The sequence below is a fragment of the Schistocerca serialis genome, chromosome 11, assembly GCF_023864345.2.
Source record: "Schistocerca serialis cubense isolate TAMUIC-IGC-003099 chromosome 11, iqSchSeri2.2, whole genome shotgun sequence".
Taxonomy (NCBI): domain Eukaryota; kingdom Metazoa; phylum Arthropoda; class Insecta; order Orthoptera; family Acrididae; genus Schistocerca; species Schistocerca serialis.
The window spans coordinates 159,632,241-159,651,913 of NC_064648.1; the positions used below are offsets into that span (position 1 = coordinate 159,632,241).

Below are 19,673 nucleotides of genomic sequence, written 5' to 3' on the forward strand. Positions count from 1 at the left end.
ATCACACTGGCCCCAGCAGCTACCACACCACACTGCAAACCACACCAGAGGACAGGACAGGACAGGAAACCTGGACACACATGCCGTCACCACAAACTCAACCCAAGAGAGAAAACCGTGCTCGTCTGTACCCCACTGTGCGGGAACTCCCGTGACTGCGGCCGCCTCCCGGCCGGCGGGATCCCGCCGTCGTCGCTCGCTGCCTTCGCCACGCGGGCCGCAAATTCTGCGGCCACGTCCGAATTTCCCTGAACCGAACTCTGTCGGAACAACAATCTCACTCAGTTATTGCGGAATTGGCATGTCTTCAGAGAGACACGGGACACTGCTACAATGTCGCTCAAACGTAAATGTACCTGGACCACTGATCGACTTGCACACACGTGCCTCGTGTTAACCTGAGTCCATTAGAGAAGTGAGTTACAACGCTACACGAAATAATTAGTTTGGGTACCAATAGCAGGGTAATTCTGCCAGCTGCAAGCATCTGGTTCAGCAATAGATTCAAACCAGCATTCTATCTGTCTCTTAACGAGAGAGCTACATTTTACATTCTGTTTACATTGTGATAAAGCAGACACTTTCTGCATTAATAAATGGACATTCATTCACTTTATTCAAACTGTTTTTGGTATTTTTACAACAGTACACAAAGTTAATTTTAAAATGACCACAAACCAGTCTACTGCTCACTATTTTTCCCAGTCTCTCGTACTTTCAAAACCCTCCTTAGTGATATCTAATTTTGAGAACTGCTTTGTAGTGCATAGTGAAGCTACGAGTCATTTCTGGGATTAGCAATTACGAAACATGAGCAGCAATGCAGAGTTTCATATTGAGGGAGGCTTTGTACATCTCATAACTGTGTAGGCAAACATTCCCAAGAGAAATGACAAAAATTAAGTTTATGATAATTTGTTTTCATTTTTCTGCTCCTCTGTGTCCTGACCGTGACAGCCCCAGCTGTAATTCAGTGTCAACACTGAAATGTAAGTTTCATGTAGTGTAAATAGGTAGGATAATAAAAGATCAGAATGAAATAAATTATTACAAGCTGGAACATTGTGCTGTCTTCCAGCTGCATAAGGCTGTGCACATTCAAGGACAAACTGCTATCACCACTATCTAAGCCATCATCATTAATAAGTCTCTACTTGTGACACCCAACAGCCTACAGGACTGAGTGGTCTAGGATTTGATTTGTCTTCTCATTAGGAATAATTTGATAGAAAACAAACCAAATATAAAAACCCGAAATTTAAATTAATCAGTGGCAGTTTGTTGGGCTGTCTAACAATAAAACTAAGGCCATCATTAGTGAAGGTAATTTTCATGACCTTGCATATTATAAAAGCATCTAAGCTTCATTCGCACTCAACTTTACTGCAGATACAAAATTCTGATACCTTATCACATTTTGTACATTAGATTTTTAACTTTGAATTGGTTACTAAGAAATAACTATCTAAGAAAAATGAATTTCTTATTATACAAATCTGGGAAAAGAACAAACTAAATTCATAACCAGTAAAGTTACGATGTCGACTCTAATATTAAGGGCAGCTGCCACTTTATCCATCCTTCCATTACACCTTGCTAAGCTTACATATCAATACTTTAATTTTCTAATCAGAATACTACTTAGGAGTGTTTGCAGGCTTTGACGGCAATGGAAGGGAAATTCTTGAACCCTATCAACAATTTCTGTGCTAACAGGGAAAAATAGGATGAATACGTGCTAAACAGGTATAATCTTGCAAGTGGAAGAGCACCACCTGTGTTGTCATGCAGAGAAGAAACAGGATGTTCAATTTCTGCTTAATCTGTCTGAGTCACTAACACAAATGTAAAACATTTTAATGCTTTTTGTAATACTGGTCTCTAGATACAAGTCAATCAGTGGTGTAAAGACAAAATATCCTGAGAGATTAAACCTGTGTTCTAGACCACGGATGACAAACCTCGGCTTTTTGGATGATTCTCTTTCTACCTCAGACACACAGACAACTAGTGGCACACACTAATGCAACAGTATATTCACAAGAACATCTGCTAAGTGTGACAAATAGGAGAGAGATACTTGCGAAACTACAGCCAGGAGGTAGGGACAGTACTGTCTACAACAAGGTGGCCAGAAAGCAGTATTCAGGATTTAGAGTTCCACCGGCAGCCAGTTCTCGTCTCCCACAAAGTTTGAAACAGGGTTGCAGTGCACTTACAGGGTCAGCAGCTCTCGTGTCACACGCCAAGGTTGGTAATTCGTTTACAGTGGTCACAGCCAATGGTGTGATAGTATACGAACCACGGAATCTGGTGAAGACTTGGTACAATATCTGGACTAACCACATTTGTTTTCAGTAAGAGGGAGCCAGATTAGGTTTTAACTATCTGGTTACTACAATTAAAGGTTGGTTACTGATTTTCAAACTTATTTGGTGAATGAAAAATCTAAAAATGCTGACATACTAATGTGTGTAATGAAGCTAGAGGTTCAGATTATGCCGAACTGTTGACGGTTTGCTTGTGAGATGGCAAAGGCAATTAATCTCAAAACAAAAATATTGCCATAATCCACTGATGTGTATGTAGTACGAGGTGTAAGTTCATCATTGCAGTAACCTAATTTATGTCTCATTTTTGATTTTGCCAGAAATTCTGACAATGTGATTAAGTTCTAACCAATAAGGAGAAGTGTCAGTCAACTTCATTTACGAACCATAGAAAATTACAAAAGGGCATTCCAATTTTCTACTGACAACAGACTCACGATTCACTGTACGTAGTTCCCACCGTCCGTCGCGCAAATTGTTACAGACATCGACACACGATGTGACAGCTGCTGACACTGTAAGTGTACTTTCACCTAAAACAGAACACAAATTTGTGCAGAACGAAATATTAATTCTATCTTACCAATCCCAATCGAGTCGAGCATTAGAATACACAGTTTTCAAACTTCCCGGCAGATTACAATTGCACACCAGACCCGGAATCCGGCCACGAACCTCCACCTTTCGTCGGCAAGAGCCCTGCCGACAGTAAACTGGGCACGTCTGCCGACCTGCCCACACAGCTCTAATTCCGCAAATATTTGTCTCCTGTAAAAATTTGTTCTGCACATATTTTCCGCTAGCTAAGACTTTATTTTTATTGCGGATTAACACCTTTGTAGAGGGAAGTGCAAATGGCCAGAAATGGCAAAGGGTAACAAAGGAAATTTACACAGAAATAATGAGCAGATACTGCAAACAACGACAAAAATGAAGGGGAGTATACTCACAGGCTGAGGAGTTTCTCGAGCGCTAGACTCGCCAGACCTGGGAGGAGTCCCCGAGCCGCCACTCTCGTAAATGTCCACACAGGCACCCGTCTTCGGGTCGATCACCTCCAGCGCGTTGGGCCTGCGGGACTTGCCACGTGTGCCGCCGCCCGCCACCGCGTGGTGCTGGGCCGACTGTGGGCCAGGCGGCCCCTGCGAAGGCGGACCCGACACGTCCGCCGGACCCACCGGTGGGCCACCCAGTCCGTGGGCGGCACCCATTTGCAGGAGAGGCATCTGCGCAAACGGTTTCGTAGTCGACACAGAATTCCGAGCAAATACTTGTTAAACATCCTACACAGTGCACTTGTAAATGCTTACTTTTGTCTGTGTACGTGCTACCTCTGGAATGAAGAGCAAAAATGAGTAGGATGCGACTGACGGGAACAGCAAATCGACAAGTCGTGTGACCGTGTTTCGTTTTAAACCGGCACTGACTATCCTCAGATTACGGCCAACATAAACCCGGAATACAGTACAGTTGCACTGACGCCGCTTTTACCGTTCTGTCGTAGTCTTCGTCGTGTGTGTTATACCCTGTATGATCAGTTGGTACCTGATGTTTAAGGTGCATATTAGCAACTAGTACTATCTTCTGCAGGGAGCTACTTCCAGCGCCTCACTCTCCGCAGCCGTACGAAATTGCTTTCGTGTTCGTAACTTCTACTCGAATCTTGTTCCGACACCAGAAATTCACACACGGTATAGATCTCTATGGTGTATTTAAGTTAGTCAATAACCTACTCTCAATTTTAATTAGGAGCAGATGCGTATTTTCACCTGTAGAAAGTGGTGATTTGAGGTCCAGTAAATTTTCCTAACTGGGCCAGCAAGCACAAAGACTCCCAACATTGCCAATATAGTTCTTCTTGGCGCATTGCTGGGAGCAGCAGTTCAGCCCACTGTCAGAATTTAACTTGTTTAAATCAGAATTGTAAATGTGACATCACTATCCGGAAGCAGTGTGTTTTGATGATGTAAACGGTGTGTTTCTTTTGCAACTTCAGTTGTTTTTTCTTCTTTTGTTTATGTTTTACTACTTCAGTATTATTCACCAGTAGTGGGAAACAGTAAAATTCTTTCCTGGAGTATCAGATCTTATCAGTCCAAATTCAGCTAAAAATCAAATAATGAAAAATTGCTGGAATTTAAAAATTCCCCAGTTTTTCCACGAACATAAAATTTCCGGGATTGTCCCAGATTTCTCGGTTGTCCCACAGTGTATATGCTCCCTAACTGCACTTCACTGTCTATCACTCTGTTATTCTGATCCGAGTATATTTACTTTCCAATTTCTTAACTACTCGCACAAATGGAACGGCAAGTCCTTTTACAAATACAGATCACACATCTCAACGCTGCCACACTCACCGCCTGTGGAGCACCAGTAGGCCCTCCCGCCCCCACCACCTGCTGCGCTCCGGGTCCTGCTGTCGGCGGACCGGCCCCTGCAGGAGCAGGCCGCGCACTCAGCTGCTGGTAGTAATCTGCAACAAAAGAGACTAACACTGAGATTACCATCCTCAAAAAGACGTAATTCCAAGTTATTACTGGTTTTCTTAAGTAACAAAACCACGACATCAAAGTTATTAGTGAAGCAGACTTCAATGTTGAGATACAAGGAAGCACATTGGTTGTATAAAGCTAATAGCAGGAATTTTGAGACCGTTACCCCACACGTATCAAAGACACCGCAATACTACAATTGTACGCACCTACACAGTAGGATGGCCATTCCGTAACAGCTCATTGTTGAGAATAACGTATGTGGGGGATTCCTCCACCTGCATGCTCACCTAACAAGATAGTGAAGCACCAGAGTGAAAAATTGATGCGTACACCACCATCAATGAAGCTGCTGTGGAACCTGACAAGTCACAAAGGGGCATATCGTCACATGTGATGGCTTGAAGAATAAGAAAATGCATTAACTGAAAGTACAAATGTGGGTGCCTGTCAGTAACACTAATGCACAGCAGAAAAAGTGTGTGAAGCTCTGTGACCAGCATATGTTCGAGGGAGGAGTCTGTTTTGAAAGAAATGTGACAAAGTGAAGTCCACAGCATATCGGAACAAACAAAACGGTGAGACACGATGTAGTGGAGACATCCAACATCTCAGGACAATGGAAGTATCCCTCTTTCTCACAAATAATGAGTTGCAATACTTCCTCTTTTGATAGTGCTAGTTCAAAACCTCTAAAATTTTGTTATAACTTTTAACTTCCATTATCCACATAACGTAATCCTGAATCCACTTAGTATTAGTAAACAATGAAGCAATTAATAATTCCCACCTAATGTCCACAGAAATTTCTTTTGCAACTGATACCCTGTGAGCATGCCACACTGGCAGTCTTGATAACTGCAATGCTAAGGATAACTACTAGATGGAAGTAAAGTGAGACCATCAGGAGGAGAAATCCTAGAAAGAAACAAGTTCAGGAGGTATAAAAAATATGTAAGAATAATTATGTCATTAAACTAATCACTGTTTACCACTTGGTAGTTTATTTGGAAAACTTAGATGCCTACTTCAGATATTAAGTAGATGGCACTTCCAGTAACCTCCAATCTAACACTGGTGTGAAGCAGCCACAGATGAACATTTGAATATTTTTCCGAACACTTTGAATGGTTCATTTCTTGAGGATGTCACAGCTTGCAAATATCAGGTACACCGTTGTTTTGGAGAGCTATAGGTTTACCATGACTAATAATATGCTGGGAAAGGACTAGCAATGTTAACTTTTTCTGGTATGCAATACTATCAAGAAAACTTTATTGCCATTCATTGTTAACAACTATTAACACAAGTGTAACCACTTGCATTCAGGACTGGAGAGGGCACACAAAGTATTATACGCTGTGTGATACATAAGAGATCATGAAGGGAGCACAAATGAGACAATGTGGAGGTACTGGATGCTACAACCAAGAATGGAGATGGAAACGTCACACCTCACTAACTAGTGACAGCTCAGAATCTGTATGCAATCAGTTGGGTAGCTCAGAAACTCCAGTCTGGCATGACATACAGGCTTCATCATGGCCTTACACTCACAATGGACATTTACAACACTTATCTGTCTTTTTGTTTAAAATCAAACAATTTCTAATGAATGTATTTTTGCTGGCACTCCATAAGGGTATCACATTTGATCAACATACTTGGCCTCCAAATATATGTCCCCGTTGAAAATATATCAGTACCCATTGTCCAACAATAACCAGGACTACAATGGGCTACAAGTACCTGAGTTTGTTACAGATTTTACAATTCTGCGGAACGAGGTAACCCGCAAATACACAGAGTAGCAAGAGAAGCTCAACACTTAGAAACGAGAACACGTCTACAGCAAATCACATAAAAGGAATTAGTCACAAAACATAAAAGGAATTTGTCACAAAACACATGAACACTTTCTTGATTTCTGGTGTCCAGCGATTAGAATCTTCTCCACCTCTACTACAGCTATGTCAAGAAACATTAACTGTTACTCTTACAAATTAGCATAAATAAACTTCAATGAAAAAGCTCTGAACACTATCACTCCATCATCATTATTATCATCATACAATAATTACTTTCACTCAACTTTATTTTAAATTTTGTGATGAAATGTACTGTGTGTGCGTACACAACTCAGTCCACAGGAGAAAAAGGAATATATTGACCGCTCTACCCCATTTCACCAAGGTTGTGTATATTTTACCAAGACTTCAATTTCAGACCCACATGATGACAAAGACAAAGTTTTACTCTGTTGCAAAGTAATACAAATAAAAACTCACAGTGTGGTCCGTGTTGTCCCGTGTGGGCAGTGCTGTAGCCAGGGAAAGGCATCTGTGCCATCAAGATATGCGGCCCATGTTGAGGGTAATACGTCGCAGCAGTTGCTGCCGAATTCGCCGGGTTCTGATGTCTTGTCTGCGGTTGGAACTGCAACAATCAAAGTTTAATTTCTGCATTAAATATGAAATCCCCACCAAACACAAACAACAATTTGGGTATGTTCAAATAGCTTAAGAAAAGCCCACATTTAAAATGTTTCCAAGATCAGCTGCTTCATAATAGTAAATAAAATGAAATTATTGTTTGTTTCATTTTCATGTGCGTAGGCATACCCACTCACCGAAACACACAACTGATTTATTGGTCACTTTCCCACAGAAGCAACAAGGAGCTTTTGCATTACAGTAACAGATGGTTGAGGTGTCTGCTCAGTTGCAGTACTTTAAACTGGTATCGGTATTAAGAGAAAAACTTCTGGAATCACAATCTTTACACAGTTGTCATTACACTCTTACATTTGCACATCCAAACTGGAGTATTTAGTGGTCTTCAACTGTATAGTTGCATACCACAAAAAATATGTACTTCGTTACGTAACATTTACTGATCTCATCAAAATAACTAACTGTTTTTAAGGTCTGTTTAGCAAAAATGTAAGAACATGTGATGATGGCAAATGACTGTCACCTATATTTTATGATGGCTTATGTTGAGAAATGAATTTTCGGCAACACAACTAACAAGCCTTAGAAAAACTTGAGTGAAATACTTCTGAGCAAGTCAAAGTGAACAATGAAACCAATGGGTTGCACCTTAAAATTGGGCTGACAAATCCCTTCAGAATTGAAACAGCATTTTTTCATGCCAGTACAAACTGTGGCCACTGTCAAACATCTGCTGCTATGCTGCAAAAAATGACTTTCTTTCACTTCCTCTTGAATATATTTCTACTACGTTTGGCTCCAGTTGTACTAGCCCAGTCAATGACGACCAAAGAAGGTAAAATGGGGAAACATTTGTGCAGTAGCAAATTTTTGTACAGTGGTAGGAGGAAGTGCTGTGAACAACATTGTAAAAAATCTTGATCCAAGAGGTCTTAACGATGAGGTGGAGGGTGTTTAAAGGTCAGTTTCTTATATTGTTCTCGAATAACTAATACCGTGGGTTCTGGCGACCGACAACGACACTACCGTAAAATACATTTCCTATGAAAGAGGTCCTATTCAGTATTTCCCTACCACTGAAACTTTCTGTGTTGCGTGGGATAGAAAAATAGCAGATTATTAATAATATTGTGTTAATGGTAGATATTATCGTATATTGCTAAATAACATGATTTAAGAAAACACATTTAATTTTGTTTCTACCACAATTAAAGGCATTACAATTGCATTAAAGGATAAATTGTGTTCTTGGGATAAAACAGGGTGACAAGGCAGGGATGAGAGAAATTAGGTGATTGAATTGTGGTCATGAACTTCCCACATTCAGGCCTGCAAAACAGAGTGAGCAGGGAATTCCCTACACTCTACATGGAGTGCGGGTATGAGTTAATAACACTAATGCAAGAAACGCACATGAACTCTCTTACAGGGCAACCGACTCCTAATCATCCTGTACAGCTTTACAACATGCTGTCAACAAAAGACAGCAGCAAGATGTCATTTACCAACCCAATGCTTTTCCCACCAACTCTACATACATCACTTACAACATGGTATTTACAAATTAAAACACTTCTCAACCACTATTTACAAGAACATATTTTACAAAGAAGTTCACCTAATGTTCGGGAGGTATCATATCTCATCTAAACTACGAAGCAAGCAGTGCTCACGGTTAAACAAGTCTCCTTTCCCAGAAGAACACTACACCTGCCATACAGGGCGACTGAGAATCTATTTCTCCTTTAACAGTGGAGATTTATACAGATTCTGAATTTACTTTTGTTAGAATATGGGTAGCTCGTATACATGTTCAACATAGTGTTCATGCACTTTGGAAAAATTGTGTGTGTGTGTGTGTGTGTGTGTGTGTGTGTGTGTGTGTGTGTGTGTGTGTGTGTGTCGCACCTGAAATATGAGACTCGAAATTCAAGGGGAGAGAAAAGTTTTAAGCCGAACCTCCAAATCGAAACAAAGTTGGTCCATTGTAATATGAGACTCAATTTAGGTCGAGTGAATGACGATACAGCTACAGTAGTTTGGTTCGAGTTGTAAGCTTAGCAGTTAAGCTTTACCAGGTAGTCATTGCTATGCGTCAAGCGCTCCGTCCGTATTTATACGGGTACCCTTCCTTTTTAACGTGCTTCGTCTGGTTTGAATCGATTGCTTATTTTGCTTTGATCTTATAAGTGCTGTTTTCTTTGTTATAGGTGTTTACGTCACTCTACGCTGGAAATGCATTACTGTGTCGCATTCTGATAGTGCGTGTTTACGGCCTGTCGCCACTCGCGGCATAGCTTGGTTTTGTGTGCGCTACCGCCACTTAAAAAAAAAAAAAAAAAAAAAAAGAGGAATCGTCTCATTAGCGAAACAATGCCAAGAGACTGCTATTTGTTGTTACTTATACTGCTGCTTTCTTTGATAATGATCAACAAGAACCAAATAATAGACTGCGTGTGATAGAACATGTTCTGAACGAGAGTTTAGCTAAAATTTTTCTCCATTTGAAAATCGTTGCAGACGCCTCTTTAGTGTATTACGTTCTGCACAGAAATTAGAGTCATCTTAGATTTAAAAATCTAGAGAGTTGCCGTGCTTCATTTCTGACTGTACCACTGTTAGGCATAAGAATAATACGAATACTAACATGACACGATACGTATTTTCTTCCGCGTTTGCTGTTGTCTCACTCTAGCTTCGTAGTTTATTAGGCAGACAGGATTTAAATGAGATAACAGCAAACACGAAAGAATACACGGCAAAATGTTTATATTCATATTATTCTTATGGTGAAGAGAGTACTGCATGTGATTCACATTTCATCAGGTTCCTATTAGCAACCATCTCTTCTCACAGGTAGGAAAAAATTCAGAATGTAGAGTTGGCCATATTGACAAACATCCCAGGCAGTCTTGCAAGTCGGATTTTCGTAGCACATTGAAATTCTGCTACATTCGAAGATGAACAATACGGAATTTGTATTTACTTCATTAGATAATGTATGAAAATGCAGCGGTCGAAACTCGGGGCGGAGAAAAAAAAAGCTCGTCTTCCACCTTTTTTTAAAAATTTATTTACTGACGCAGAGGTTTTGGCGCCAGTATTTATCTTTGTGCCTACAAAGCATGCCTGTGTAGCGCTACATATATTCGACGGCAGAAGTTAGTTGTGGCGGCACCTACCAACATTTTTCAGAACTTCCGCTTGCTTTGCACTCGATTGTAAGCCGCAGGCGGTTTTTTGGATTACAAAAACCGAAAAAAAGTGCGGCTTAGATTCGAGTAAATATGGTACTTAAAGAGCACATTCGTATGTCCACATTCCCAATGAAGTAGGCCACGACCTGATATTAAGCTTTTCAGTGTGGGTTTCGGGACAAATTTTCTTGGAGTACCAGTACTGTAGTAACTCATTTTTGATTCTTTATTATGGCATATTGCCATACATGCTAGAAGACGAAAACGTGCATTTGAAAAGCAGCGAGCAGTTGCAATTAGCCAATAGTGTGGAATTAAACACTTTGTTTCAAACACATTGACTGCCTCAGTGTAAAAGATTAATAAAAACCAAATTTCTTTAGCAAACCAGCAAAAATAACTTCATTGTTCTACAAGGCAATTAATGCATGGCTGTCAGGAAAGTGGAAATAAAATAAAATCTTTAACTAATAACGTATATTAGCCTTCCGTAATTATGAGAATGTAGTTTTATTCACTTGATAGCTTCCGCCCACAGAAATCCATTTTGTTTTCATTTGACGTGAGAGCAGTAATCGAAGGGGAAACAGCAAAACCACTAAATGTAAGCATCAGTCAGGTGGAGACTCACACTTCCCCACTATAACTCAGACTGCTCTGCGCATCAGACTTGGATCTACAATATTTCCGAACCGGGGCAATACTAAGACAGTGGTGCTAGGCGCTTTGTGAAACAAGTTTTTTCTCCTCAAGAATACAAATTTGCCCCCCCCCCCCCCCCCACAGATCCGGGCCTCATTGGAGGCAATTTGTTGTTATGAAGCATTGCATAGTCTTCCTAAAGCCTTTGACACATTTTGCTGTTGGCAAACACTTCTATGAGCACTGTGTTTTGTTGTTGTATACGACACATTTCCTTTACAATCCATGTTTTTTTTTCCCCTTTCGTTCACGTTTTATTGTTGCAGTATTAGTCTGCAGTAGCGGGATACAGTAATATTCTTTGTTACAGTATCGATTCTTACCAGTAAAAATTACAAAAAATTTAACTGAAAACTAAAACAATGAAAAATTCCCGGTATTCTAAAAAATTCTCGGGTTTTTCCCAGTTTTCTCCCGGATAAAACTATTTCTGGGTTTTTCCCTATCTCCCATTGTTCCGTATATACCCTGCTGTGTCACCATCGATTTGTAAGAAGTGCTGTGGACAGTTGATGAAATGCCTAGTCAGGGTGTACATGTGGACAAAGAAGAAAAATTCCCGGATTTTTCCCGGATTTCCCGATTAAAAATACACTTTTTCCGCGTTAAAGTGACAGTATACTCCTATTTGGCACTGTAAAACTCATCAATCCTTTGAATGTTTATGGTTTTATATACCGGATTAGAATTTCCCGACACTTTAGAAAACAAAAATCGAGGGGGGGGGGGGGGGGGGGGGGACACACCTTTTGAAAGACCTTTGATGTGCAGCAACACTGCATGTAACTTTCCGAAGCATTGAAATAAAGATTGTGATTCGCTTTTGTAAGCCAGTCATAACTCATGTCACGTGATCTCACCAGCTGATGACAGCATAGGATGTGTGATGTAGTCAGCCAATACCAAGATCACTCTTAAGTAGCGTGAACACACAAATAAGAAAGGTTAATGGTTTAAATTAATATACATAGCATTCAAATATAATATTGGTCTCTAAGATTAATATGCTGGAAGAGAGGCTAAGGTTCCACATATAAAGTTCATCTTTATGCTCTTTTTACACTTTAAGATACATCACACAAATGTGTCGGTAAAATTTTTAGTAACGACGTAAATATCTGATCTTCTGGGCTCGAAATTCTTCTAAAGGGTTGTCCTCAAAGAGTTAATTTTTAAATTAGAGTCAAATTTTTTTGATTTAAGAAATACATCATATATTCTCGCACATAGCTGATCTTACGTAAAAGGAAATCTGCTTTGAATGTAACGCTTGTCAAACCACCATTCGCAATATTTTCCCGCGACCTGTTGGAAATAGGTTCGTTTCAGCAGTTGCAAGAGAGCGCCAGGTAAGTGTCACCGTGCTTGCGCAGCTACGATGACGTAGCAAGCTCATATGTTCGTACGTGTAAAACATTAAAAGATCTTACATTATGTCATAAAAGAAACAAGACATCAGAGGATATTTCAAGAGCGTCGGAATTTCGTGAACCATACTAAAACGCGTAATTCGGCTTAAAGTGCATATTTGTATGTCAATTTTCTTGGAGTACCAGTACTGTATTATCTCACGTTTGGTTCTTTATCATGGCATAATGCCATACGTACACTTGAAATGCAGCGAACAGTTGAAACTAGCCAATAGTTTGAAATTAAACACTTTGTTTCAAATAAATTGACTGCCTCAACAGAAAAGATTAATAAAAGCCAAATCTCTTTAGCAAACTGGCAAAAATAACTTTAATGTTCTGTAAGGCGATTAAAGTTTGACTGTCAGGAAGGTGGAAATAAAATCTAAAACTAATGAACACGTTTTAGCCTTCCATAATTACAGGAACATATTTTAACTCATTCAGTAGCTCCCAGCCACAAAAATCCATTTTGTTATCATTTAACGCGAGAGCAATAAACGAAGAGGAAACAGCAAAATCACTGAACGTAAACACAGGTCACGTGGGGACGACCCACCTACCCACCACAACTCTGACTGCTCTGTGCACCAGCCCCAGATTTACTAATTTCCGAACCGAAGCAATAAAAGTAGTGGCATTCAGCCACACTTCTGAAAAGTAGTGGCATTCAGCCACACTTCTGTAACCAGAAGCGGGAAAAGGTACTACTCATACCAGACTCAACTGCGCATGCGCAAGAGCCCACCCGCAACTGCTCAAACTAATCTAATATAAACAGTTGTCACATCACGCTCATCGGCGGAAATTTGTTGTTAGAAAGCTTTGCGTAGTCTTTCTATGGCCTTTGACACACTTTGCTGTTGGCAGACACTTGTATGAGCACTGTTCTTTTGTTGCATACGGCGCATTTCCTTTGCAATTTATGTTTTATTTTGGTTTTCTTTTCTCTTATTCATGTTTTGTTGCTGCAGTATTATTCTGCAGTAGCAGGATACAGTGATATCTTTTGTTAGAGTATTGGTTCTTACCAGTCAAAAGCACAAAATTTTAATTGAAAACTGAAACAATGAAAAATTCCCAGAATTCTAAACAATTCCCGGGTTTTTTCCCAGTTTTCTCCCAGATGAAAAAATTCCCGGGTTTTTCCCGGATCTCCTGGTTGTCCCGGGCCGTATATACCCTGACAGCAGTTGCTTCTTGGGATGCAGTAAGGAGGATACAGTGGAGAATTATCTCTCACCCTCAAAAGTTTGCAGTGTATGATAAAGGAAGTGCACGACCACAATCTGGCAACCTGCATTCCCTCACGCTTCTACCCTTTACCAGCTAACCCCTCTCCAGCCTGTCACACTCCAAGAACACAACTAATTCCTTAATATGGCTCTACTCCACATTTTTAATCCATTTCATTTGAAGATAAACAATTTTATTTCATTTAAACAATACTTTTAATGAAACTTCCTGGCAGATTAAAACTGTGTGCAGGACCGATACTCGAACTCGGGACCTTTGCCTTTCGCGGGCAAGTGCTCTACCAATTGAGCTACCCTAGTTTTAATCTGCCAGGCAGTTTCATATCAGCGCACACTCCGCTGCAGAGTGAAAATCTCGTTCTGGGAATATTTTTAATAATCCGCAGTTTTCAAATCTCCGAAATGAGGAAACTACTATTCTTGGAGAAAAATGGATAGGACCCTTTTTACAGTAAATTTAATGCAGATTATTTTTTTATTGGGAAACACTTTCACTATAAGCAGCAGTTTTGGAGTCATTGGAGAAAAATGTAAGACAGTCCTCTGAATGTCCCCCCCCTCCCCCAACATTTGCACCCCATCTGCAAGGATTTTTAAAATTTGTTACAAATGAATGTTGTCCCTTATTCTCCTTCACTGACTGGATTACATATTTTCTTTAACTGAAAGCCCTTAATAGGTTTAATGCAAATATATTCTCTTTTAATAGTGTACACTTTGATTGTGACGTCGAATATACTGTAACTGCTAACTGAACATTCATTTCCGATGTAACACCGAAAACAATAAAAACAACACAGTGAAGAATATATAGTGCTTTAAAACTAATCCTAAAGCAAAGAAACAGCGAAGTTGGCAAAAAGTAGTAGAGAAATTAGCAGAACTATACATCAAAGTAGGCAAAAAGTGAAAGCATTTTTTATGTTCATACTTGTGAAATCTGAACAAAAGGACCATTTCCTTGCCGAACTTTTAACCATTTTTGATCGAGCCGGTATCTTGTTAATTTTTCTACAGTGCTGAAATGAGAAAAACAAAGGATGTGCACTTACCAAAGGCATCTGGCTCGGACTGAGGTACATTGCATTTTGCCCAACTCCTAAGGGAGGTAGTCCAACGCTAGGATAAACAGCTTGCATTTGCATTGGCTGCATCTGAAACAAGTTTTTTAATTATTTTCTTTCTGATCACAATGGTTGGTTATAAAAAGATATTTAAAACAAAGTGTAAAATCACATAAAACCAAAGAATTAAAAAGAAACATTTCACTGATCAGGAACACACAAAGAAAAGGGTGATATTACCGACAAGTAGACAGACAGATACACAATTTGGGGGGTCTTGATTCACCACATGCACCTGAAGATATAGCATTATACAGAGACCATGCTAGATTTGTTATTTGCATTACGATCTGAAAGAGATGAAGAGATTATTTCTAACATGGGGAGGGACACACAACAGCCAAACAGCAATGATAAAAGTAGTCAACAAAGATTGCTTCTCTTTTTAATTGACAATTATTTTGTTTCTATTTCTGTCACAGTCATTTCCGTGTGATATTAACATTCAACGGCAAGACACAACATGGGAGACTCAAGGAGGCTCGGATCCTAAGAAAGCCCCTCCAAGTGACCCACGAAGATGCTGGCATACGTCTCACTTTCTGGGGGCTTTCCTGGGATCCATAAGCAGGTTTACGTACATTGGTGACATCTTTACCACAGTGACTCACAGTGAGGCTGACCTGATAAAATTTCTGGAATCTCTATATACCTTCTCCCATTCAAATTTCACACAGTCCTAATACGAATCCTATTTTCCTTGATGTAGGTCTATTCTTTACCGAATGTAATCTATACATTTCTGTACACATTAAACCAACTAACAAATAACAATACATACATTTTCACAGTTGCCATCCTTTCCATGTCAAACCTTCTCTCCCTCACAGCCTCGGTGTTAAAGGCAACCGTATTTGCTCGAATGCAGACACTTTTGAGCAGTACACCATGGTTCTCACCTCACTCTTCAGCCTAGTTCAAAAGCTGATTTCCCAGACCATCACACTACATCCTGGTACTGCTGGCACCTCCCAAAAAAAAGGGGACAACACTTGTCACTCAGTATTATCCAGGTGTTGAATCTACTGATCGGCTACTTCGACAACCCCACGATTTCCTAAAACAGTCCCCAGAAATGAGATCCATTCAGTCTGAGACTTTGCCCACCACACACAAAATAGTTTTTAGTCACCCTCCAAATCTCCACAATACACTTGCCAGACCCTGGGGTTTATGCCTCTACACCCATCTCCCTCCCATCTGGCTGCTACCTCTGTGACTGACCGTTGCGTGACTTGCCCTATGCACCCTCCTACGACCACCTACACTATCTCTGTGACTGGCAAAACATGTACTATCAAAGAGAAAGCCACTAGTGAAACAACATATATCATATACCCGCTGTCATGTAAACACTGTTCAGTCTTTTATATTGGCATGACAATCACCAAATTATCAGTTAGAATGGGTGGACATTGGCAGAGGCTGTGTAGTGGCAACACACAATACCCTGTAGCAGAGCGTGTTCTACAACAGAACAGTCACGACCTTGGTACCCGTTTCACCACATGTGCCAGCTGGATTTTTCCACAGACATCAGTTTCGCAGTAATCCGCATGTGGGAACTGGCACTACAATGTGTCCTAGGTTCTCACCACCCACCTGGCCTTAGTTTATGTTAGTTTCTCCTGTCTCGCCATTTCTTCACAGTAACTACTCCTTTCTTCACTCTGTTTTGGTTTCTATATCTTTCATTTTATGTCTATTTTTCACCGTCCACCTCCAACCTCTATTACATAAAATGCACTTAGCTTTTCACTCATGTTAACTCTTTCACAATGTTTTAGCAGTACTCTCTGTCTTGCATATTACCCAGTCTTCCACATTAGGCTCTCAAATTCTCAAATCTCATCAGGTGCAGCCCCCAACGATATCTTTCCTTTATAGTCTTTCCTTCTCATCCTGTCCGCTAAAGCTTCCCTGACCCAGGGTTCTGGGTGACTTTAACGAACTCTGCCCCTTTTCCAAAACCTCTCTAGTCTCTTTCCTTCACTCATCTTTCTCACTCTTCAACCCTTTTGCCCTAAGGAGCCACTGGCTTCAAAGGCTTCCATGCTTAAAACTTTTTTTTTTATATATGCATTCCAATAGAAGTTGCGTATGGCTAGGGATGTGTGGGTACGTAAAGAAACGAGGTATATGAAATACAAATTCTTGTGTCCCTCCAAAGAAAGCATTCTGGGCACATTTCTGCCGATACGAATGTGGTGTTCAGCATGCATTCCATAGAGTTGCAGCTATGTAAAGAGGTGTCATACAAACAGCACATACTCCAGCAAGGAAACCTCAAAACTTTGCCGCATTAAATGAACTGGGTTATAAATAATTGTCAACAAATCCTATCGTCAATAATCCATATTCTGGGCATACGAGATTCATGTAAAATGTTGCTAAATGTCTTCTTTGAGAACTACCTAGAACAGATAGTTTGGAACCCCACTCGTGATGGAAACCTACAGGATCCAATGGCTACAAATTCAAGAATGTCCACATCAAAACTGGTATCAGTGACCATGATGCTATTGTGGCAACAATGATTACCAAAATACAAAGGAAAATTAAAACAAGCAGAAAGATATGGACGTTCAGCAACCTAAATAAAAAATCAATAATGCCATATCTCAATGAGGAATTTGAAAGAGGGAACCTCCACACGGTCTACAGTCACTGTAAAGAAACAAGTGATTACAGTGGAATAGGTGTAAAACAAAACATAGAGCTATAGATAGATGCTGAATGAAACACATTTGGCTATTAAGAGAGCATATTGGATATGGGTGTGTGTGTGCGCGCGCGAGTGTATAACTGTCTTTTTTCCCCCTAAGGCAAGTCTTTCCGCTCCTGGGATTGGAATGACTCCTTACCCTCTCCCTTAAAACCCACATCCTTTCGTCTTTCCCTCTCCTTCCCTCTTTCCTGATGAAGCAACCGTTGGTTGCGAAAGCTAGAATTGTGTGTGTATGATTGTGTTTGTTTGTGTGTCTATTGACCTGCCAGCGCTTTCATATGGTAAGTCACATCATCTTTGTTTTTAGATATATTTTTCCTGCGTGGAATGTTTCCCTCTAGAATTTTAAAAAAAAGGTTGCATGGCATGAGATTCGATCCGGCAACCTTCGGATTATGAACCCGAGCGCTTACCGCTGCGCCACGACGCTGTAGAAAATTATTAATCGTAGTGAGTATTTCACCGCAACGGTTTCTTTTAACTGTCGATTTTCTCGACAACGGCTGAGAAGTGCATCTTGGTGCTTTGCCACATTACACCTCTGGCCATGAGCTTTTATTATGCGCAGTATGAATCAAATCTGAATTTCACAATTGGCGGCCTCCCCTCTTGAGTTGAGGACTTTTTAGTAGAGATGAAAAGACATTGCCAGATGTAGAAATAACTTTGGGTGGCCCCAGTGTTGAGATCCTTCTGTTCATATAGTATATTAATGACCGTGCAAACAATATTGTTAGTAACCTCAGACTTTTGCAAATGATTTAGTTATCTACAATGAAGTAATATCTGAAAGAAACTGAGTAAATATTCAGTAAGATCTTGACAACATTTCAAAGTGATGCATTGAATTAACTGTTCAAAAATGTAAAACCGTATATTTCAGAAAACGATAAAAAACATAACGTCGTAAGACTATAATATCAATGAGTCACTGTTAGAATTGGACAAATCGAACGAATAACTGGGTGGATGAAATGCAATGATTACACAGGCTCAATTGTGGGTCAAGCTGGTACTGATAAAACTGAACTGGTACATCTTGGTGATAGACATGAACTATCCCGAGAAAGGCTATTAATAAAGTTTCAAGAAACAGCTTTAAATGATTACTCTAGAACAACACTGCAACCCCTATGTATCACTCACACAGGAATCTTGAGGATAATATTAGAATAATTACTGCACGTACAAAGGCATTCAAACAACCATTCTTCCCACATTCGGTACGTGAACAAATAGGGAAGACACCCTAGTAACTGGTACAATGGGACATACCCTCTGCCATTCACTTCACGCTGGTTTGCAGAGTATAGATGTAGATGCTTCACTGGGAAAACCTCACTTATCCTCCCCTCCATACAGTTCCGATCTCCCCCTATGAGATTTCCATATTTTTGGAGCCCTTGCTTTGGACGAAGAGATGCACACTTGGGAACAACCATGTTTCCCTAGATAGCCACAATTATTTTACCATGAAAACACTGACTGTCGCATCTCACTGTGGTATAAATTTATTAACATTTACGACAATTACTTTTTAAACAGTAAACCGTTAATACTTATTCGATATTCCTCTTTCATTTGACTCATCCTTGTAGTTGTAACTACAAATAAGCAAGTTTGTAATTGTAACAAAAACCACATAACGGACTTTCAGCAGTTAACAGAAGACTGACAACAGCAAACAACCCATATCAAAAGGGAGCTATATCAACTGGTAGCTTACTAATCTCTAGCGGCAATCTACAACGTTTGGTGGTCTGTAGTACAGATTTCCTGCCTTCTAAATTACTACTGTGTCTAGTGCTTTGTACGCGCTCTACTGTGTCTATGAAGTTTCTAGTCTGTGATCATACATTTCAGAGCAGTTGAATTTTCATTTATGGTGTGTGTCTGAAATTACATTTTATGAATAAAGAGAGACGCCTTTACATGTGCACCCCACCCCCCTCACCCACACACAGAAGCATGCACCTATA

The 19,673-nt window shown here is 40.1% G+C and overlaps 1 protein-coding gene across 13 annotated transcripts in view; it reads right to left on the minus strand.

The window, feature by feature from the left end:
* LOC126426744 (eukaryotic translation initiation factor 4 gamma 1-like) overlaps nucleotides 1-19,673 on the minus strand; it is a 656,907-nt gene that overhangs the window by 203,456 nt on the left and 433,778 nt on the right. For 12 of the 13 annotated variants that reach the window (XM_050088722.1, XM_050088718.1, XM_050088730.1 and 9 more), the window contains 5 exons: nucleotides 14,895-14,996; nucleotides 7,114-7,261; nucleotides 4,691-4,806; nucleotides 3,281-3,556; nucleotides 132-260 (listed from right to left, as the gene is read on the minus strand). In XM_050088722.1, the coding sequence (XP_049944679.1) occupies nucleotides 132-260; nucleotides 3,281-3,556; nucleotides 4,691-4,806; nucleotides 7,114-7,261; nucleotides 14,895-14,996 (771 nt within the window). The remainder of the gene's footprint in view (nucleotides 1-131; nucleotides 261-3,280; nucleotides 3,557-4,690; nucleotides 4,807-7,113; nucleotides 7,262-14,894; nucleotides 14,997-19,673) is intronic. The other variant, XM_050088727.1, reaches the window with a different exon arrangement.